The 23,445-nt window shown below is 34.4% G+C and overlaps 1 protein-coding gene across 2 annotated transcripts in view; it reads right to left on the bottom strand.

The window, feature by feature from the left end:
* Nucleotides 1-23,445, bottom strand: part of ARHGAP29 (Rho GTPase activating protein 29) — a 79,199-nt gene that overhangs the window by 27,079 nt on the left and 28,675 nt on the right. For both annotated transcript variants that reach the window (XM_030868713.3, XM_030868714.2), the window contains exons 3-12: nt 20,875-21,009; nt 11,223-11,319; nt 10,785-10,857; nt 8,590-8,638; nt 8,023-8,160; nt 7,062-7,126; nt 6,525-6,635; nt 6,340-6,420; nt 5,948-6,136; nt 5,075-5,212 (exon numbers count right to left, since the gene is read on the bottom strand). In XM_030868713.3, the coding sequence (XP_030724573.2) occupies nt 5,075-5,212; nt 5,948-6,136; nt 6,340-6,420; nt 6,525-6,635; nt 7,062-7,126; nt 8,023-8,160; nt 8,590-8,638; nt 10,785-10,857; nt 11,223-11,319; nt 20,875-21,009 (1,076 nt within the window). The remainder of the gene's footprint in view (nt 1-5,074; nt 5,213-5,947; nt 6,137-6,339; nt 6,421-6,524; nt 6,636-7,061; nt 7,127-8,022; nt 8,161-8,589; nt 8,639-10,784; nt 10,858-11,222; nt 11,320-20,874; nt 21,010-23,445) is intronic.

Below are 23,445 nucleotides of genomic sequence, written 5' to 3'. Positions count from 1 at the left end.
AATGTACAGTAGATTGAAAACTTTGAAACTCCTTTCTCAATAATTGACATAAATAAAAAGTAAATCATCAACGATATAGAAGAAATAAATAACACCATAAACCAAAAGGAACTAATTGACATTTACAGAATACTCCAGCCAACAACAGAACACACATTCTTTCAAGTGCACACACATGGAACAAGCACCAAGATAGACCATATCCTGGGTCATAAAGCAAACCATAACAAATTTAAGAGAATTAAAATCATACAAAGTATTTCTTTCACCATAACAGAATTAAACTAGAAATCAATATCAGAAAGATATCCAGAAAATCCTCAAATAATTAGAAATTAAATAACAAGCTTCTACAATATCCACAGGTAAAATATGAAGTTTCAAGGGAAATTAGAAAATATTTTGAACTGTATAAAAATGGGAAGTACAAATTCAAAATTTGTGGGATGTAGATAAGTAGTGCTTAGAGGGAAATTTAAATCATTAAATATTTGTATTAAACAGGCAGAGATCTTGATGAAACCTAAGCTTCTACCTTTAAGAAACTAAAAAGAATAGCAAAATAAACACAAAGCAAACAGAAACAATAAAAAGCAGAAATAAAAATTTAAAAAGACAACTAGAGAAAAACCAATGAAATCTAAAGCTGTTTCTCAGAAAAGTTCAATGAAATTTATAAACCTGTAGCCAGACTAACCAGAGAGAGGAAGTGAAGGAGAAGGCACAAATTACCAGTCAGGAATGAAAGAAAGGATATCACTACAGCCCACTGAGGCACTGAAAGGATAAGAGTTATGAACAACTCTACGCACATAAATACAACAACTTAGATGAAAGGGAGGGACCTAATTCCACAAAATACCAAAATTCACCTAAAAAAAAATAACTAACTCAAATAGGCTTATATCAAAAGAAACTGAATACATAGTGAAAGATCTTCCAAAAATGAAAACTCCAAGCCCAGATGCTTTCACCAGGGAATGCCACCAAACATTTAAAGAAATAACACCAATTCTACACAATCTCTTCCAGAAAATAGAATAGGAAGGAGCATTTCCCAACTTATTTTATGAGGCCAAAATTACCCTGACTCCAAAACCAGACAAAGGCAGTATAAGAAAAAAACTAAACAAAAACATAATACCAGTATCTTTCATTAACAGAGAAGAAAAAAAATACTCAACAAAATATTAGCAAATTGAATCCAGCAATATAGAAAAGGAACAATGCATCATAACCAAGAGCAGCTTATCCCAAGAACGCAAGGCTAGATGAACACTCAAATATCAAATGTAATCCATCATATTAAGAGACTGAAGAAAAATTATATTATCACATCAGTCAAATGATGCAAAAAAACCCTCATTTGATAAGATCCAAGATCTTCATGATAAAATTCTCAGCAAACTAGAAAAAGGGGAAATTCTTTAACATGATAAAAGGTATCTTTTTTTTTTTTTTGCGGTACACGGGCCTCTCACTGTTGCGGCCTCTCCCGCTGTGGAGCACAGGCTCCGGATGTGCAGGCTCAGCGGCCATGGCTCACGGGCCCAGCCGCTCCGTGGTATGTGGGATCTTCCCGGACCGGGGCATGAACCCGTGTCCCCTGCATCGGCAGGCGGACTCTCAACCACTGCGCCACCAGGGAAGCCCGATAAAAGGTATCTTTAAAAAAACTTACAGCTATCATCATGTTTAATGGTGAGAGACTGTTTTCTTCCTAAGATCAAGAATAAGGCAAAGATGTCTTTTCTCACACTCCTATTCAACAATGAACTGTAAGTCCCAGCCAGTGCAATAAGAAAAAAGAAAAAAAGGAATAGTTTGAAAGAAAGAAAGAAAACTGTCCCTCTTTGCAGACAATGTGATTTTTTATGTAGAAAACCCCAATGATTCTGCAAAAAACATTCCTAGAACTAATAAGTGAGTTTATAGCAAGGTTGCAAGATACAAAATCAACATACAAAAATCATTTGTATTTCTCAACACTAACAATGAATAAGTGAATTTGAAATTAAATAAGTGTGTGTATGTATGCATGCATAGATACATATACACATGTACACATAAATCATGTATTTATTTATATCAATCACATTCACAACAGACCCCCAAATAAACACTTACATACATAAGCTTAAATCTAACATAACATGGGAAAGACTTACATGTTAAAAACTACAAAATGCTGATTAAAACTATCATTTACCTAAATAAATGGGAGACACATACTGTGTTCATGGCTTGGAAACTCATAGTTAAGATGCTATGTATATAGTCAATTCTCCCTAATCTGATTAAGATTTAACACAATTCCAATAAAAATGTTGGCAAGATTTTTTTGTAGATACAGACAAGCTGATTCTAACATTTTTATGAAAGTCAAAGGATCTGAAACACTCAAAATGATTCTGAAAAGAATTAAGTTGGAAGACTCAAAGTACCTGATTTTAAGACTTGCTAGACAACACCAGTAATCAACCCAGTAGTGTTTTGACAAAACAATAGACACATATATATATATCCATGGAACAAAATACAGAAACTAGAAATTGAACTACAAAAACATGGTCAATTGATTTTTGAGAAAGATGCAAAGGCAATTCAATGGCGATGGCACAGTGTCTTCAACAAACAGTATTGGAACAAGTGGACATCTGTATTAATCATGTTTTTTTTTAAAATTTTCTGTATTTTATGATGTTTTAATATCTTAAAAAGCTTGCTGGCTGGGGAGAGATTGCTCCTCCCAATGCTAGCCAATTCTTAGCCGGGGAACATGCATGTCTTTCATATGCAACTCCAACCATCTCTATCTAACTCTCACACACCAAGCCAATATTTCCCCTTACCCTAACTCATCCCAGGGCCAGGTACCAAGCAATTACACACCATCCCTATTCCCTAAAGCCCACTGAAATTACATAAACGAGCCAATTCTTTATTGCTTATCCTGTCCTACCTTGCCTTTCCCCAGAAACCCCAATAAAGGCTTTATACTCAACTCTCCCCTCACTCCTGCTTCTGCTTCACCAAACCTGGTACCTTTATGGCCCTTTGTGGCATAGTGTGTTCCCTTCTCTCAGGAAATCTAAGTAATTCATTTTTCAATGACATTGACCTCTCCATGTCAACATTCAGTCACCTCTATAAATTAAAGTCCTGTGGGTATAATTTTAATACAACACCCATATGCAAAAAATGAATTTCAACCTATACTTCACACCTTCTAAAAACATTAACTTAAAATGGATCATTTCTCAATGTCAAACTATAAAAGTTTTAGTAGAAAACATAGAAGTGTTTGCGATCTTGGGTTAGGTGAAGCACTCTTAGATATAATACCAAAAGCATGACCCATAAAGGAAGAAATTAAGTTAGACTTAATTTCTTAAAACTTTCTGCTCCCTGAAAGACACTACTGAAAGAATAAAGATATGCTTCAGACTGGAAGACAATATATGCCAGCTCAACAATAAGAAAACAAACAACTCAATCCAAAAGAAAAGGCAAAACACAGATTGCAAACAAGCCCCTTAAAAGACGCTCAATATCATAAGTCATTCTAAAAAACACAAACTAAAACCACTACCTAAGAACAGCAAAATATAAAAACAACAACAGACAAGTGTTGTCAAGGATGCAGAACAACTGGAACTCTCATAGATTGCTGGTTAGAATGAAAAATGTTATGGCTACTCTGGAAAACAGTTTGGCAATTTCTTATAAAGTTAAACAGACATTTACCATACCGCCCATTAATCTCACTCCTAGGAATTCACCCCAGAAATGTGAAAACTTATAGTCACACAAAAAACTGTAAATAAGTATTCATAGTAGCTCTATTCCTAATCACCCCAAACTGGAAACAATGCAATTGTCCAACAGGTGAATGGATAAACACTGTGGTACATTCATATAGTGGACTACAACTCAGCAATAAAACGAAATGAACTACTGATACATGCATAACATTGATGAATCTCAAAAGCATTATGCTGAGTAAAGAAGCCAATCTCCAAAAGATACATACTATAATTGCATTTATATGACATTGTGGAAAACACCAAACTACAGAGATGGAGAACAGATCAATACTTGCCAGGGATAAGGGATGGGTGGAGAGTTTGACTACAAAGGGTCAGCATGAGGAAATTTTTTTGGAGTGATGGAATTGTTCTGAATCCTGACTGTGACAGCAGTGGTTACACAAATTTATATACGTGTTAAAACTCGTGAAATGTACACCGAGAAAAGGTACAGTCATTCCTCAGTATCTGAGGGGAATTGTTTCCAGGACCACCCATGAATACCAAAATCCACGGATGTGCAAGTCCCTTATATCAAATAGCATAGTATTTGCATATATATTATGCACAAACTCCTGTATACTTTAAGTCATCTCTAGGTTATTTATAATAATGCAATGTAAATGCTATGTAAATAGCTGTAAATACAATGTAAATGCTATGTAAATAGTTACCAGCGCAGGACAAATTCAAGTTTTGCTGTTTGGAAGTTCCAGGAAAATTGTTCCCCCTGAATATTCTCAATCCATGGTTGCTTGAATCCACTGATGTAGAACCCGTGGATACAGAGGGCTGACTGTATTTTGCACATACTTTTTTTTAATAAAAACCATGGTAAAGAGGCAAATGAAAACACTTGAGAACAGGATGCTTTGTCTTCAAATAAACCATTGGGTTCAATTTCAATATTTATTAGTTTACTCAAATTTTGAAGAAAGATCTCATACTGCTTATAGAAGTTCCAGGGATTAAATCCATTTTGTCAACCAAGCCAAGAAAGACAGGGGCATAGAGGCAATTTCAAACTCTCAGACTTCAGTTTTAACAGAACAAATCATCAATCCATGGAGTGGAGAGCCAGATAAAAAAAATGAAACTCAAACCACATACCAGTATTAAAAACTGAGAGTCGACTTTTAAAGTCTAAACTTTCCATTAATCTCAGAAATTAAATCCCATAAGAATCAACTCATCAAGCATTCCTCTCCCTTCTTCAGATATATAGATTATTTTTTCCTCTTTAAAATACTGAAGACATTACTTACAGCTTTAAGGGTAAGATCACACTGGAAAACGAGTTTCCGGAGTTGTGTTAAAATTTCTCTTTTGGTATTTTCTAGATCATTTCGTCTTTCTTCAACATTTGTCACACAAACTTTGTAGAGTTCATTTGCTTCTTCTACCTTCAGGAGTATCAGAGAAAAAAGTGACACTGGTTCACTGAATCTATATTTTAAAACAAATGCTTACTCTAGTACGGCTTGATTTAAATAATTGAAAAGGCTTATGCATGAAAGTTCTGAAATATTCTATAGTTTAAGTAGAATATTTCTAAAAAGAAATATTCTGTTTTGGTCAGCAATTCAAGGACACTTGTCTTTTATCAATAGTCAAGTATGATTTACAATTAGTACACTGTCTATAAAATCAACATCCACTTCTATTTAATAGCCTCTTCTATTTATATTTACCATTTTCTATACATCTTCTTACAGAATTTATCAATTATATTTCATAAATAACACAAAGCTTCAGCCTAGTCTTGCTACCAGGTATTAGAATAAGTACGCATATACACACAGTTGCCTAAATGGTGAACTTTCTGAACAATCAAGTAAAAAATATTAAGATATATCTTTCACAAACAACCCCCAAAATTCAAAAGATAAGCAAAAATCTCTTAGCATAGTGGTTCTCAGACTGTGGATCCCCGGCAGCAGCAGCACATGGGCACTTAGAAATGCAGGTTGTCTGGGGCCAACCCTAGACCTGCTGAATCAGAAACTCTGGGGATGGGGCCCAGCAGTCTGTTTTAACAAGCCTTCCAGGTGGTCCTGATGCAGGTTAAAGTTTGAGAACCAAAGCCTTAGCAGATTAGTGCTAATTCAATAATAACAAATAATAAAAAAGATGATTACTTTTTGAAGAGCCTCTTCTTCCAGTCTTCGCTTTTTTTCTAGTTGCCTGTTGAGATTTTTTACTAATCCACCACTTGAGCACAGATGCTCCTCTTCTGCACGAAACATGGAAGATTTTGCTTTTTCATATTCATCTTGACGTTGCATGCACAACAATTTTGCCTTTTTAAGAGCAGTCTCTGTTTCAAGCTACACAGAAAAAAAAGAGTATTAAATAAAGAATATGAAAAATCCTAATGTACAGGTTTCTTTAGCATATTCAGCAAGATAGTTAAGACTGAATTTTAGATAAACTATAGAGTAAGATATGCATCTTCCCAGGGTAGATGCTTATAGACTGCAGATGATTTTTAGATGTTCACAAATAGATGACACTCTACTATAATACTAACCATTTTATTTTGTTCCTGTTTCCAAAGTTCTTTTATTTCTTTCCTTTGTTTTTCCATTTCATTTTTCCTCCCAAGTAGAGGCTGGCAAGGGTATTTTTAAAAAAAGAAAGAGAGAAAAAAGCTGTTTTCTAAAGGTATACTGCTGTTTTTTTTTTTTTAAGTACACTGTATTTATAAATTTTTACCTGCACAAATTTGTTGGCTTGGAGAGCTGCAATTGTTTGTTGTAAAAGGTGACTGCTCTCTATATCATTAAGAAGAGCATTGGTAAATAAAGACTGCAGTGGCATAAACTCCTAGAATTTAAAATTGAAAAGTAAATTTTCCAATAGAAATGTACTAGAGTTCTAGATCCCCCCCACCCCCACCAAACTTCTTCAAAAAGAGAAATTTTTAAGCTTAGATTTTTTTCAGAAAAATGACTATTCATAAATATGACCATATGAGAAAAATACTGAAGAAAATTAACGAAGTTATTCTAAACCTCGTTAGCAAAATTAGTAGCTAACAAGTTAATCAACATTCATATAAAACTGTGGATTTCCTAGTTTCTTCATAATGGGTATCCTTATAAGTTTAAAAAGATTTTATTTTGTCAGTAAAAAGGTTATTTAGCATGTAAGCTCTTTCCTATGTTAAGTACAAAATTTAATCTGATTTTGCAAGGCGCTCATCTGAGTAATCTCTTGGCAGAGGACCCTAGTAGTTCACTGACCACTTACCTGTAGTCCAATGTTAGTTCTAGTTGCCTCTGCCAACTTGACAATATTTCTAGTGGACTCCAATTCTGAAAAGGTCAAAGAAGGCATCAGAAGGTAAATTCAACTTATTTTCCCCCCCCATACTCTAAAATTATTTGTAATCCCCCAATTAAAAAGTGATCACAAATACTAATCTGCAACATGATATGAAGTTATGATTCTTAATTGGTAGTACTCATCAAAATCAACTGGGAAACTTTCAAAACGCACTTGATTAGATCTCACTTCTCTTGGGGAATGGGACCTAGGCCTGTGTATTATCTATTTCTAAGGCTATTCAGGTGAATCTGATGGGCATTCCCTATTAAAAGCAAATAATGTAGTGGAAAGAGCATAGGCTTTGGGTAAATTCTATACATACCCTATACTATATGATCTTAGGCAAATCTGCTGACCTTAGGCAAAACCCATCTCATTTGCCTCCACTGTAAAATGGGGATAATAATCTTGTCTTGCCTACTTCCCAGGGTTTTGGTAAGGATTACATGAGATAATGGATGTTGAAAGCATTTTGTCAACTGTAAAACACTGGGAAAATATTAGCTATTAAGATGTTCCTTATATGTTTCCACTGCCTTCTGATCCGACAGCTACTGTTGTTTTTGTCTCCTTTAACCATATTATCTGATTGCATTTCTTTTCACCCACTAGAGTATGACTTCTTTAAAGGCAAAGACAGTATACTATCTGTCTTGGTGCCCCCAGATCTAGTGGTTGGTCCACATCAATGTTCAATAAGTATATTTACTGTAAGAAGAGTCTTTCCTATTTTAAGAAGAGAAAAATGGGCAATGATTTTATGCACTACAATGAAAGAGCTACTAATTTGGAATCATATTATTTATAGTCTGTAGAACATGAATCACAAACAATTCAGTTCTTACGTTCCAAAGTTAATCAGATGCCCTAAAGGGCAACTCACCCAAGCTCAGCTTCTTTTCAACCCATGAAACTATGTTCTTGGTATATTTTAACCATGTTTTAGCATATGACAAAGCCAATTCTATAGAGTTAGTGTTCTTTAACAGCATGCTGTCTAATTCTATAGGAGAAAAACTTCCTGAAAATAAAAATATCAAGGTAAGTATACATTAAATATGAGCTCATAACTCTAAACAAAGAAGCATTCATATACTAAGATGTTCTTCAATGAAAACTGGTTAAAAAATATGTGACAAATTCATAATTAAAGGGTCACAGTTTAAACTGAAAATAGTTTTAAATTATATTTTTTAATAAATATGTATTTCTATTATTCATCAAGTTACAAGCCCTATATAATTCTTGATCAGTCTCTATCATCCATTATCTATCTACTCTAGCAGGTTTTTTTCCTTAAGTTTTATATGTAAAACTTCACACATCATTCATTTTATGTCTGAAATGAATACTTTAGGTTACTAAGCAAGGAGAGATTAAGTAATCCAAAACATTTATCAAAAGTAACTGTAAAAAGTTTGACTGAAGTTTTAAGTACCTCAAGCATTACCTTTTTCACTGGATGAGTCCACTGATTCCACAGAAACATTTTCAAAAGACTTAAAACACGGAAGAAAACAAATTTAAGATTAGAGCAGAAGATAACAGAACTTTGCTTCAAAATTTTTTCACTCTCATTTGTTACTCTGACATAATTCCTACTAAAGAATTTCAAGCATTTAGAACTCAAAGGGCCTGAGAAATCTGTTTAAATGCCAGAACATTTAATAAGAATTATACAGCTTTTTACAACAGCAGTTCTCAAGGTCCAAGAATGAATAACCTCATTGTTTACTAACAGCATTAGTTAACATTAATGAATCCATTCAAAACTTTAAATTCTGCAGATCTCAAAAATATTAGTCAGCAAGTTATAGAAGCAATCTAAATAGACTGCTATTTAAATAGAAGACAAAGACCTCTCTCTTTCAGCCATCTTTTACCATTTCATTATATGATAAGCTGTCTCTGAAGGTCCACTGGACAGCTTAGTGCAGAACTTTCTATGATGATGGAAATGTTCTATATCTGCACTGTGCAGTAAGGTAGCTAATAGCTACATGTAGCTATATGAGCATTTGAAAAGTGGCTAACTTAAATGAGAATTAAAAATTTAATTTAATGAATTACATGTGACAAGTGGCTACCTTATTGGACAGTGCAGGAAAAGGTTACCTACCGAAATTGTGAGAGTTTATATTTAGTTGGGCAATACGGAGTATGAAGGAATTCAATGCAACAGGAATCAAGTAAAACCTGGGTTTGAAGTCAAGCTCTATCACTCAGTAGCTGTGTAACACTGAGCTATGTATTTATACTCATTTAACTTTGGTTTGCCCTTCTATAAAATGAGGATAAGAACATTACTTCATAAGACTATTTTAAGGATTAAGATGATATAGGTTTAGCACAGTGCATGGTTATCTATTAAGCACTATTAAATAAATGGCAACTATTATTTTAAAAGATATTTTTCAAAACTCTTCATTGAACAAAGTAATTTTATTAGTAGTATATCATCATGGATTTTTAGATTTCAATTTCTAGGGTAAATTAAAAACTGCAAAAAGGAAAAAGTATTATCCTATTAAGAATTAGTATACATGTGCACAACAGAAGTACACGAATAGGAGATACGATTTACACCTAAAATTTAAATTGTTCAGACCCCTTTTACACTGATATAATGTTTTATTACACCTTCTAAATTAGCAGCAAGCTTGAAAATATGAAATTGAGGAAAAATCATAAATAACAGCAAAATATTTAAAGATCTTAAAATTCTTCATCATTCTTATATGGTTTCTACACTATCCTCCTTTAGTCCTTCAGTCACCAAATGGATGACTTCAGAAGTAGTCACAATTGTTTTCTAAGTACTACAGTACATATAACAAATGTCTTAAATAGTCATTCATATTTTGTATTATTTAAGAAAGATCTGTAGTTTTTATATTATTTTGATATAATAACAGGTACTTGGTACATTTCCAAATATTTGTTGAAATCCTTTTGGATTCCAATCCTTTTTGGAAATCCTTAACAGGAAATGATCAACGTATGTCCCTAATGCAGTTTGTTTAAATATCTTGCATTTGGTGAAAAAATTTTAGTCAAATGAAAATATTACTACTACAATTAGTATAAATCTTTAAAGCAATATTCTACATACATTCCTAATGCTATTTTATTTCATAGCAATTTTTCTTCCAGTTAGGAATCAGAACCCCAATTCTCTAACATACTTATAAGGATGCTCTCAGGGAGAATTCAGACCTTCAGTTCTGTTAGTAAGTGTTTCATGGTAACAAACAAACTGTAGGATGTGTGAAAAGATTAACACCCTCTTTACTTCTTGCATCATTTTTCTACCAGTCTTAAAATCTGCGACAATGTCAGGAAGGAAAAACAGCTATGAATTACTTACTAAAATTTTGGACCATAGACATATAGGTTCATTACATAAGACACTATAAAATTACCAGCTATGTTTTTTTTTAAATGATGGTTCCACTTCAAAAGTACAATTAAATTTTTGGTCCAGAAACTGACCATAATTTATCATATTTAAAATGAACTGAGCTGTTTTTTTTTTTGTTAAACTAAACAACTATCAAAGACTAATGCTGAGATTAAGATTAGGATATTATTAAAATATTAAGTTAAAAACATTAAAATCTTTGCTTTCATACAAACTTGGCCTACCTTACTTTCCCGGGAAACAGGCAGTCGCAATAATGAATCATTGCCTACATCTCCCATGAGGAAGTTTGTCAGGCTATCCAGGGGAATTTAAAAAAAAAGAAATGGAAATAAACAAGTCATGACATTGCTCTGTCACAAGCTTTACATTCAACATGTCATCTAGGTTAAATTTTTTAAAAGTAAGAACCTTAGAAATAAACTGCTAGGAATCTATCCACATAAACCACATAGTCACTTGCAAATGGATGTTGCTTCTAAACAGCTATAAACACCTCCAAATACACCAGTAAAGCAACACAGAATGTAGCTTTTCTGAAGTTGTGATAATATTTCATGCTAGTTAATACTTTACTTTGCATGTATGTACTAAATTATTGTGACATACTCTCAATGAGACATCTAGGCCCTAATTTCTTTAAATGACAGTCCTCTACTTACATATTTCCAAAGGTAAAGGCCAAGGTTTCAATGGAAGAAAACACTTCTCTGAAGAGATCATTTTTGTTTTCTTCATTTACTTCTGTGAAGTTCACAGCTTTAAGGAAAAGTTGGTTATAATAAATGAGGAGAAAATACTTTAAACTACTTTTATACAAAGTCATTTAATCTCTTAAAAATCCATCATTACTACTAGAAGCATTAGAAGATTCAGAAACTGAAAAGCCTAATACACAAAATAAATACGATGTTCATTAAAGAAATCATACAAAAGAATCACCTTGCATAAAAGTAGCCAGCATTCCAACCTGACTGCTCCACACATTACATAATTTGACACATCTAAAAAGTGACTCAATGTGAAATCAATTGATCTTGAGTCACGCAGTCCATGTTACACCAGCCTTCTCTCATTAAGAGTGCTCCGTATTTTTTTCTCTTGCTTATTGCTTCACAGCATTTTTTAAAAACAGCTAAATGCACTGTTTAAGTCACTTAAGTCAATATGAAGTACATTTTCCACTACAAATTACCAATATTTGAAATCACATATACATTTGACATAGCATAAAACCTATATACAAAGCATACCAATTAAAAACACACAAAGCTTTAAAATTTTTAAATTCCTATTTATTTATATCCTTATTTCTTATAGGGTCTTGGGCTCTGAGGTCCATTTTAATTGATACATAGCTGTCTTTTGTTTATCACAGGGACAGTCTAACATTTTGCATTTTGTTAAAATTATGAAACATAACTGAAAAAGGTTTCTTATCATAACTTCATCTGTATGCACCTTTGTTAAAAGCCCAGATACAATCTACAGAGACAAAATCTGAGGGTTGAATAGGTAAATTTTTTAAAGTAACTCATTCTACTCAGATTGAGTTTAAGGAGCAACCGGCTCCCTGTAACCCACCCTCCCTAGGATCCTTGCCAATAACTGGAAGGAGAGAAACCAAGTGGAGAGGAAGCTATCCTTTGTTTTAAAACATAGTTGTTCTTAAGCTTGTCTGCACATCAGAATTGCTTATGCAGCTTTAGAAACAAAGTGTGAGTCCCACCACCAAAGATTCAGATTTCAGAGGCCTGGTGAAGCACATATATTTGTTCAAAAGCTCTCCCAGGTGATTCTAATGTGCAACTAGGGTTGAAAATGTTTCCTGGAAAGCCAGGATTCCTAAGCAGGGATGAATTAAACCTTAAGCCTGGAAGCCTCATGAAATTACAACCAAGATTTTACACGCCTTTGTAGATATGAGGGGGTAAAGTCCACACCTTTAATCAGATTCTTCTAAATATCCCTGATACAAACAAGAAGAAAAACTTAAGAACCGCCATAAATAATTTTAAAAATATTTTTTGATTTCTGCTCTGGTCAAGATGGAAAAACAGGCTTATATATCTGAAACAACTAAAAGAAATCTGTACAAAATATACGAAACAGCAGTTTTCATGACATTAGCTATCAGGCCACACAGAACAAAAATCCTAACAGACAAGAAACAAACATGGTGAGCTCTACAACTGCCCCAAGCCTACTGCCTAATAACACACAAAGATTTCTAAGCAAAGGAAACTACCAGAGATAAAGAAGGTCATCTTATAATGATGGATTCAATTCATCAAGAGGACACAATCTTATACATTTATGCACCTAACAAACAACTTCAAAATGCATGAAGCGAAAACTAATAGAACTGAAATGACAAATTCACAACTACAGCCAGAGATTTCAAAAACCCTCTCTCAATAATTGACAGAACATGTAGACAGAAAATCAGTAAAGGATGTGAAAGCCTTCAACAATACTATCAGCCACCTTGACGAGACCGGCATTTAAAGAACACTCTACCCAATGACAGCAAAATACATGTTCTTTTCAAACACACACTGAATATTTACCAAGATGGACCATATTATGGGCCATAAAACAAGTCTCAATGGGTTTAAAAGGATTCAAGTCAGGTAAAGTATGTTCTGTGACTAGATGGAATTAAATTATAAAAATCTCTGGAAGAATCCTCAAATATTAGGAAACTAACACACTTCTCAATAAACCATGGATCAAAGAAGAAAAAGGGAAATTAGAAAGTATTTTGAATACAATGAAAATGAAAACACAACATATAAATATTGGTGAAGGTGGTGGCAGAGAGGCACAGAAGGGAGGGATGACAAAGGGACATGCATTACCTGGATTGTGATGGTTTCACAAGAGTATGCATATCAAAATTGATCAAATTGTACCCTTAATTTAAATATAAGTCAATTATACCTTAAATATAAGTCAATTATACCTCAATAATGCTGTTTTTAAAACTGCACTTGAAAGTAGACTTTAAATGTAATTTATAATGTAATACCAGCAAAAATGTAAAGCCTACTCCTATTTCCCAACTTTAACCTGTTAGACTTTAAAAAAAAAATACTTTATAACACTTTGCAAAATTCTATAATTATTCTTCTTTTCCTATAAATGTATTTTTCAAAGCACTAAACATGACTGTGAGATAACTGTAAGTAGTGAAATAATTCTAAGTAGTAAAAAGACAATTATTTGAACCATCTTCAATCATTATCTTCATCCCTACTCAAATGAGGTTACAGCCATCTAATGAAAATTCCTATTACGGCTCTTGCCTCTACTTCAAAACAGCTCTAACAGCTCTATACTTCTAATATCCTTTCATTTTTTTGCTCCTGTCCAGTGTTTCAAAGAAAAGTCTTTGGCTCCTTTCCAATAATAAATCTTCCCATTCTCTCCCGCATTCTCCAAAACCCTTACCACCATTACTCCTCCCTCATAACTTCACTATCTCCTACTAACGGACATTTTTTCTTGTGCTACTAACAACATACCCAAATCTTTTCTACAGGAAAAAAATTAAATTTATCATATTTCTTCTTAAAGCTACCATCCTATCTAATTCAGCATTTCTTTACTACTAAAACTTTATAAATAGATAATGACAATTCACCAGGATTTGGCTTTTCATCCAGTTTGATGGTTAGCAGGGGTTGGAAAACATTTTCTGTAAAGGGCTAGATAGTGAGTATTTTAGACTTTTCAGGCTACACAATCTGTTGCAACTATTCAACTCTGTATAAAGTAGCCAAACATAAACAAATAAGAGTAGTTGTTTCCGATAAAACTTTATTTACAGAAACAGGCAGCAGGCCAGATTTGGCCCACTGGTAGTAGTTTGTGCACCCCTGGTTAAAAGGATGGGTTCCAAAGCCAGTCTGCCTAGGTTAAATCCTAAATCTGCCTCTTAACGAGGTTAAGTAACTTAACTGCTCTGTTCTTCAGTTTCCTCATTTATAAAATGGGGATAATAATATGTATTTTTAGAAACACTGTGAAGATTTATGAACTTAGAACAGAGCTTGTTACATAGAAAATGCTCAATAAATGTTAGTTATTTTCACTCAATACCACTGAACAACACTGTCAACAATAACCTCCAACTGTTTTAGTCAAACTTGGAAGTCTTTTTCCTTCTAAGTTTTCATCCTACTTCACTACCACTTCATACATATGCAACCTTGGACAAATCACTCTATGTCCCAGCTTTCTTATCTGCAAAATGGGAGTCGATATAATAATAATTTGCTGTGAAGATTAATGGGTAATCCATGTAAAGAGCTTAACAGCATCTGGCATACAGTAAGTACATCCTCAATATATTATGTCAGCTATTATTAATACAAATATTAACCATTTCCTTCTATCTTGAAGCATTTTGCTTAGAAGCAATACATTATAGCAACTAGAAAATGCAAGCCTTCAGAGTTTCAAACCTGAGTTTAAATCTGACCCTTACCACTTCCTGTGTTACTCTGGATACATCACTTAACTTCAATTTCCCCATATGTAAAATGGCGTGTTACTGAAAGGAACAACTGAGAAAACAAATGTAAAACACCTAGGGTACAGTGCTTGGTATTTAGTAAACATGAGCACCCCCATATTCTACATCTGATCTGTGCTTCATACAGTTGTTTCCACTCAGCCGGCAGTTCTCATCTTGGCCTTCTTCTCTATACATTACCCCCAGAGAATCTCATCCACTTTCAATACCTTTAACGGAATGAATCCTTAAACTACCTGTCTAGTTTTACCCTCTGAGCTCCAGACCCATATTTTCGATGGTCTGTTTGATACATTCCTCCCCCTATTTCCCAATCTTTACCCACCAGCACTGCAATCTGAACATGTACTAAACTGAACTCTCATCTCTTCCTATCTACTCTGCCCCTCAAGCCTACTCTCTTCCGTACATTCCTTAGCTCATTAGTTTTGCTTCCAAAATGCCTCTAACTTTTTTTTCTTTCTTTCCATTCCCATTGACACTTAGTTCAAAGGCCATATTTTACTTCTAGTTTGGACTATTTACCAACCTGCTAAGTGGCCTCTCTGTCTCCACTCTCTCCCCTCTACTAGCTGACCTTCGAAATCAAATCAAGATTTTGCTTAAAGTTTAAATAATTGTCTCCCTTGGGTTCCCTATTAAGTCACAACAATGAGCACTAAGACACATTTAGTATCTCTTTAAGAAAACACATGAATAGCTTTCATACATATAACCTATTAGAACAGCAACTTTCAAACAGTTTTACCACAACCTTCGGTAAGAAATACATATCACATCATGACCAAGTATACCATATACACATAATAGTTATCAGTTACATAACACCTACAAAGTTTCTGAAATATCCTTAAGTCTTATACAATGAGTGTTACACTCTGATTTTTCTTTTCTATTCTCTTTCATATTTTAAAATGCTGGTTACAATTCACTAACTCGATGTCATAAATCAAAAGCCAAAGTTTGAAAACCACCGAATTAAAAGATATAATGGAAGAAAATTTTCACCATTTGCACAGGGAAAATTCCTTAGGGAGAGAAACAAAACAAAAGCTACAAGATTTATAAACTGAAAACTTCACATTGCTTCTGAGAAACAAAAAAAGACAACCTGAAGAACTTAAATGCATACCATATTCTCAGATAAAAATGCTAAGTATATAAATTCTCCTTAATTTTATTTATAAATTTAATTATAAATTAACTATAATTTATACATTCATAAACTTAACTATAAATTAATTTATAAATTTACATATTTAACTCAAATCACCCTCAAAATACCAATAGGTATTTTTTGGAACTAGACAAGCCAATTCAAAAATCTTGATGGAAAAATAAAAACCTGAACAAAAAGAGTAATGGAAAGAGAAGCTACCCCAACCAGACACTAAAACATACTATAAAACCACAATGAAGACAGTATGGTACTGGCACATAACTAAACAAATCAAGGGGACAGAATAAGGTCCAGAAATAAATATATGTGACAATTTAGTGTGTTTATAATAAAGATGGCATCTCAAACCGATGGGGAAAATATGAATTATTCAATAAATTAGCTAGAAACATAGATACTCTAGAATGTATCAAAGATTTAAATTTAATAAATAACACCATGAAAACATTAAAAGAAAAAACAGTGGAGAATGCTACTATAATCTCCAAGCAGGGAAATCCTTCCCTAATACTCAGAAAGCATACAAAAGGCACAAAAGGGCTTCCCTGGTGGCACAGTGGTTGAGAGTCCGCCTGCCGATGCAGGGGACACAGGTTCGTGCCCCGGTCCAGGAAGATCCCACGCGCCGTGGAGCGGCTGGGCCCGTGAGCCATGGCCGCTGAGCCTGTGCGTCCGGAGCCTGTGCTCCGCAACGGGAGAGGCCACAACAGTGAGAGGCCCGCGTACCGCAAAAAAAAAAGGCACATAGAAGATTGAGATAGAAATGCAAAATAAAACAAAATACCATAAGCAAATCAAAAGATAAAAAAACAAACTAAAGAAAATCTGCAACTTATATCAAAAATTAAGGGCTAATTTCACTTATATGAAGTTTCTATAAATCAATACTAAAAAAAGACCAACTATCAAGAAAAAAATAAACAGTCAAGTCACATAAAAGGATATGCAAATGACTGCAACATATTAAAAGATACTCAACTGTACTCAAAATGAGGCAAATGCAAATCAAATCTATACTGAGATACCAGTTTTTACTATCAGATTGGATAACAAAGTTTGGTAACCAGCTTTGCTGGCAAAGGGGTAGGAAATCAGCTTCTTCAGCACGGCTATCAGAAGGACAGAACCTCTACAGAGGGCGTTTAGCAATATACAAAATATAAATGCACATGCGCTCTGTTCCAGTAACTACCCACCTAGGAATATACAGGGCTATTCATTGAAGCACTGTTTGTAACCAAAAAAAACTGGAAACAATCCAAACATCTATTAGTCGTGAACTGGTTAAATTAATTATAGTACATCAGTATAATGGATTATCATGCAGCTTTGAAAAAACAAAACAAATAACAACAAAAGAAGACAACTTTTTATATACAGATAACTCAGAACAATGAGGAAGGAACAGAATGCTACCCTTTGTGTAAAGGAGAGAACATATTGTGTTTGCTTCTATATGTGTATAATGTCTCTGGAAAGATACACAAAAAACTAGTAATAGCTGTTGCTTATCTAGGGAAAGGAATGGTGGCTAAGGTCTGAAGTAGAAAGACACTTCACTGTTTGAATACTCTTTTACACCGTTTGCACTATGAATCACGTGAATGAATTGCCTATTAAAAAAGCTTCAAAACAGAAAGAAAACATGAGGCATCTACAATTTTGGATGCATAATTAAAGCTTATTTTTCTTTTTTGTTTCCAAATTTTAAATATAGGGCAAAATACAAATCATGAAAAACCTTAAAAATGGTCCTTTTAAATTATATTACAAATAAGATTTACCAGAATACTTCTAAATGATGAAAACACAAATACTAAGTACACAATAAATTACTGAGAGCTACGATGCCTTCATCTACTTCACAAATAAGCTGTATCTCTCTTACCATATTGCAAATATTTTGTAAGACTGAACTTCCTGCTTGGAAACAAGAGGAGACACAGGAAATACAAATCACTATTAGAATGAATGGGGAAAAGCTAAGGATTCTTCTTTTAAAGTTATTAAAAGGTAAATTCTACATTTAAAATAAAAAATAAGAGATGTTAAAAGATTCCAAGTTTATTCCAACGCACTTATTCTTATTATGCATAGGAAGTGGATAGATTTCATGCATTCAAACCTGCAGCAGCACAAATAAGATTATACCTCCCTGATCTAAAGTTATCACTCTGTATATGTTATTTTTTAATGGTTTGGTATGTTTGCAAAATGCATCTGACAGTTGCAAGATCTCCAAAGCAAGTCAGGTTACCACTGTTTTTTAAATGTAATTAGGAAGTTAAGACAAAATGATCACATTCCTGACAGCTTTCTGATCATAATATACAATAGTTTTTAAGTTTTCCTCTTTAATATAGAAGTAAAAATGTACCTTTGTAAGTTTTTTGAAAACATGAAAGTAGACAGCGTATCCAAAACATTCAGATTGCCACAAGATAGACATTCAAAAATGATTTCTACCTCCCCCTTGCCTTTCCAGGGTTTGAAAACAAAATTACCATTCAATGAAAGAATTAAATAAGCTCCAATTTGACATCAATTTTCCACGTTACTGAATATTTTTCATTTGGGTTATCAATGATATTTTTACATGGCCTCAACAATAAGATGGGGGGTGGTTTATTTAAAAACTTAAACTTACACCAAAGAAAACACAATTTTTAAAGTTTTCTAGCATCATGGAGTCCTACTGAAACAGAGTAAGTTCCCCAACAACAAAGTAAGTTTTAAAATTTCATCCAACAAAAAAGTAAAATCGTAACAATAATTCCAAGAGTAAAGACAGTCTTAGAGGGAAATAATACTCAAAAGATTGCTTTACCTCAAAGAAAAAAAGATCTATAAGGCAGCTGAGAGGCCACTTTCTTCAAGTCTGTTTCTGGAATGTGGACATCAACAGACACACTCCTTCCCCAGGACATCCTGACTGCACACAATAGCTACTGACAACAATTGAATGAACTGTGGTGCTATTTCCAAGCATGGAAATTTTACTATCTACAGACACAAATTTCCCTAACTTAAGTTAAATTGCACTTACAAACAATCTATTTTAAAACAAATTTGGTTACTAAGCATTTTTAAGAGGCACAACAGAAGCTATCCATTTTGAAGCCATCTACATTTTTTTCAGTGCTTGAAATACAGAAAAAAGAGAACCATGCAAACATGATTAATCTACATAAAAAGTAGGGAAGGCAGTTCTTAAGTATATGGACTATATTTTATTGACAAGGTTTTTATTTTCTCTTCCTGCCTCATCCCCTTGACACTTGCCCTTTACCCTCTCTACATGTGAGTATGTTCATTAATCACATCCTGTTCTTCACATCCAGAATTCTCACACAAGCACCCTTTATCACAGTGCCAATCCCCACTCTAACCCCATTAATGCCCACCTGACCTTTGAGACTCAGGACAGGTAATCCCTTTGCCCAAAGAAGCCTTTTGTTTCCTTACTCAACCCATGGTGACTCACTTTTGTTAAACATTTTAATTCATATTACCTATCAGATTGACATTTAACACTGACAATCACTTCCTAGAATATGACACTTCTAAAATTCCATAACATCTTTCTCCAGATCATCTCCCTACTTCTTTAGTGTTTTTCAGGTTCCTCTATCTTCCCTCTGTCCCTGGGATCTCATACTCAGTCCTCTACTTAGTTTGTACACTCTGAGTTGGTGTCATCCTCTTGCATCACCACCCACAGACCAACAACACTCAAGTCCACGTGCTCAACTCCAAACTTCAACTTAATCCCTAACATTCAACCTGTCCTATGTTTCTTCAACAGCCATCCCCTCTCCTGTGACAAGCACATTCCACGACTACCACACCCCAGCTTCTGCCTTAAATCAGACTATTAACCCTCATCTAGCCCATTATTTCTAACAATCTCCTAACTGAACTTCCTAGTTCCAGTCACATTCTTCTCAATCTTTATATAATCTTCACCCTCAATCTTTATATAATGCAGCCTAGGATAACAGATTCTAACAATTTTTGGTGGCAAATCATTTCTTCAAAGGATAATGTCCCAATTCTTACTTCTTTTAGCACATGTAATATATATACACACACATATATATATACACATATACATACACATATATGATAAACTTATTTTCCAATTTTAGTTTCATTTTTCCACATTTGAAAATAAGGTCCCAATTAAGTCTTCTTTTTCTCCATTTGTCTCCCTCCTTTAAGTGGAATAACTACAAATGGCCATTTTCCAGCACCAACTGTCCTCAGATAACAAAGACTTTTTGTACCCTAATAACCTACTTCAAAAGAGCATATATTCTTTCAAAAACTCAAAAATTGTAAACCACAGTTGTTCAGTTCATTTCAGTTAGCATTTTTAGAGTGTTTCCTGCCAAATAAAGTTTTAATTTTTAAAAGAAAGAGAATTTTAGGTGTGATTCAGTGGGGATATTTAAATACCAAAGTGTATATAACTCCTACTGATACACATCATATAGATGCCAAGAGAGATGGTTCTATAACCATTATAAACGAAAATGTATCACCTGGATCCTTTTTGCCCATGCCAACCCACTGCTAATATTATCTTTCTTACCTTTCACTTTTGCAGCAAGCATTTCTGCAGCATTTTGAAGGTCAACAGAATTGAGGTTCTGATGTTTATTCATTACAGACTTTAAAACACGAAGAAGTTCGTCCAGACGTATATGAATGACTTCTTTAAAACAGTCTTAAGAAAAAAAAAATTTTTTAATTTGTTAAATCAACCATTTTGAAGCACATTTCAGGTAGAAGCAGCGGCTCCACAACTTTTGCCTACTGTATGTTCACTTTTATTTTCACTACTGCAATTATATGCAATTTATTTAGCCTTCAAAAATCCATAATCATTTTAATTCATTAAAGATTTCAAAGTCACTCACAGTCATGGTCAACTTAGCACTACCTTTTTCAGTTTTCTCAGTCTAAATGTGCTCTCCAGATTTCCCTTGGGGCAACTTTACAAGTTTTTCCTGTCTTACAGTTTTTACTATAATATACTTTTTAATATATATGGTAACAGAGTTAAAGCCCTATAATGCCTGAATATTAACTAATATTAAATAGCACTTACATGTTAAGTTTCTATGTAAGAATTGATTCTTTGCATTAAGATATTAGAAATGAGCAACTCACAGGCATATATATAAGGACCACCACCTGACCTGCACATCTTTAAAACTGTGATATAATTTACATACAATAAAATGCATAGATCTTTATATGGTTCAATGAAATTCTGTACTTTTTAGAAAAATTGAAATAATTGCCAATGATGAAAAATTGGGGGATCATTACAAAAGCTCCAGATTTATGCCTACTCTTGAAAAATCAAAATCTGGTTATACCAGGCCCACATCCACCTTGGCCACAAGCAGCTGAAACAGAGCAGTACTGCTCTCTTAGGTGTGCTTCTTTCCCAGTCCCTACCTGCCTAGCCCTAGTCTGCTCTACCCATTTTACAGCAGCCCTGGTCAGAGGGACACAGACAATGTTTTATAACCCCTGGAAATAAGGTGACCATATAATTTATCTTCCAAACCAAAATACCCTAGCAAGAGAAAAGGTGGGTACTACTCATAATCATGCCAGCAAACAGGCATATCCCTGGATCACCATCCCAGGCAAACCAGAAAGTATAGTCATCTTAACCTGTAAAACCCCTGAAGTAGGGACTTCCCCAGTGGTCCAGTGGTAAAGAGTCCGCCTCCCAACGCAGGGGACGTGAGTTCAACTCCTGGTCGGGGAACTAAGATACCCACATGCCGTGGGGCAACTAAGCCCACACGCCACAACTACTGAGCCCGCATGCCACAACTACTGAGCCCGCGTGCCACAACTAGAGAGAAGCCCACACGCTGCAATGAAGAGCCCACACGCCACAATGAAGAGCCCACGTGCCGCAACAAAGACCCAACACAGCCAAAAACAAAGAAATAAATAATTTTTTAAAAAACCCTGAAGTAATCCTCAAAAGTTTGAAAAGACAACCACCTGAAATACAATACTCTGATGTAATGTTCACTTCTATAACCTTACACATAGCACTAGTGTTTAACAATGGCACATTTATTAAGTGCTTCCTATGTACCAGGCACTGTTAAAAGCACTTAAAACCTATTATCTCATTTAATTTTCACATCATTTCTATTAAGTAGATGATTTTTTAAATCTCCATCATACAGATGAGAAAGCTGAGGCAAACCTAAGTTTACCAAGTCAGAATTTGAACCCAGAGAGTATAATTCTAGAAGCTAAGCTCTTAATACTGTCTCCCTATTGAAAGAGCTTAAAAAACAATCAAAAACATTTCTTAAAAGAGTGTTTTAGGGCTTCCCTGGTGGCTCAGTGGTTGAGAGTCCGCCTGCTAGTGCAGGGGACGTGGGTTCGAGCCCTGGTCTGGGGGGATCCCACATGCCGCGGAGCAACTAGGCCCGTGGGCCACTACTGCTGAGCCTGCGCGTCTGGAGCCTGTGCTCTGCAACGAGAGGCCGCGATAGTGAGGGGCCCGCACACTGCGATGAAGGGTGGCCCCCGCTTGCCGCAGCTAGAGAAAGCCCTCGCGCAGAAATGAAGACCCAACACAGCAAAATAAATAAATTAATTAATTAATAAAACTCCTACCCCCAATATCAAAAAAAAAGAGTAAGATGCTGATTTAAATTAAAAAACAAATGTTTTATAATTATGCAATTTTTTCCAGAAATGTTAAAAGGTAATCACTAGAAAAACTGTCTATAGGATAAAAAACAAAAACAAGTAATTCTATCATCTATCAAATATTCCATTCATTAACAGCATTATCAAGAGAGAGAAATAAGTAGTATAAGAGAAGCAGGCAAGGTGAGTGCAAGGTGGGGAGCTGGGTATATTAGGGCAAAGAGTATCCCAGGAAGGGGTAAAGAAAGAATAGTTCAAGTAGTGATGGAAGGAGAGAGAATAGAGTGCCTTCAGGAAAAAATCCAACTCATTCATCCAAAAACTTTAATAATAGAAAAAGAAACACAGGCGATTAGGTGCTGGCTTAAGCAGCTTTGGAAGTGACTGGAGTCTATAAGATTAAAGGCAAAGGAAATGCACATAAGCACTGTACTCTAGTTGAGAAAGTGTTTTCAATGAAGATTCA

This window comes from Globicephala melas, chromosome 1, assembly GCF_963455315.2.
Source record: "Globicephala melas chromosome 1, mGloMel1.2, whole genome shotgun sequence".
In the NCBI taxonomy this organism is placed as follows: domain Eukaryota; kingdom Metazoa; phylum Chordata; class Mammalia; order Artiodactyla; family Delphinidae; genus Globicephala; species Globicephala melas.
The sequence above is the reverse complement of the archived record's forward strand: the minus strand, read 5'-3'. Positions and strand labels throughout refer to the sequence as shown.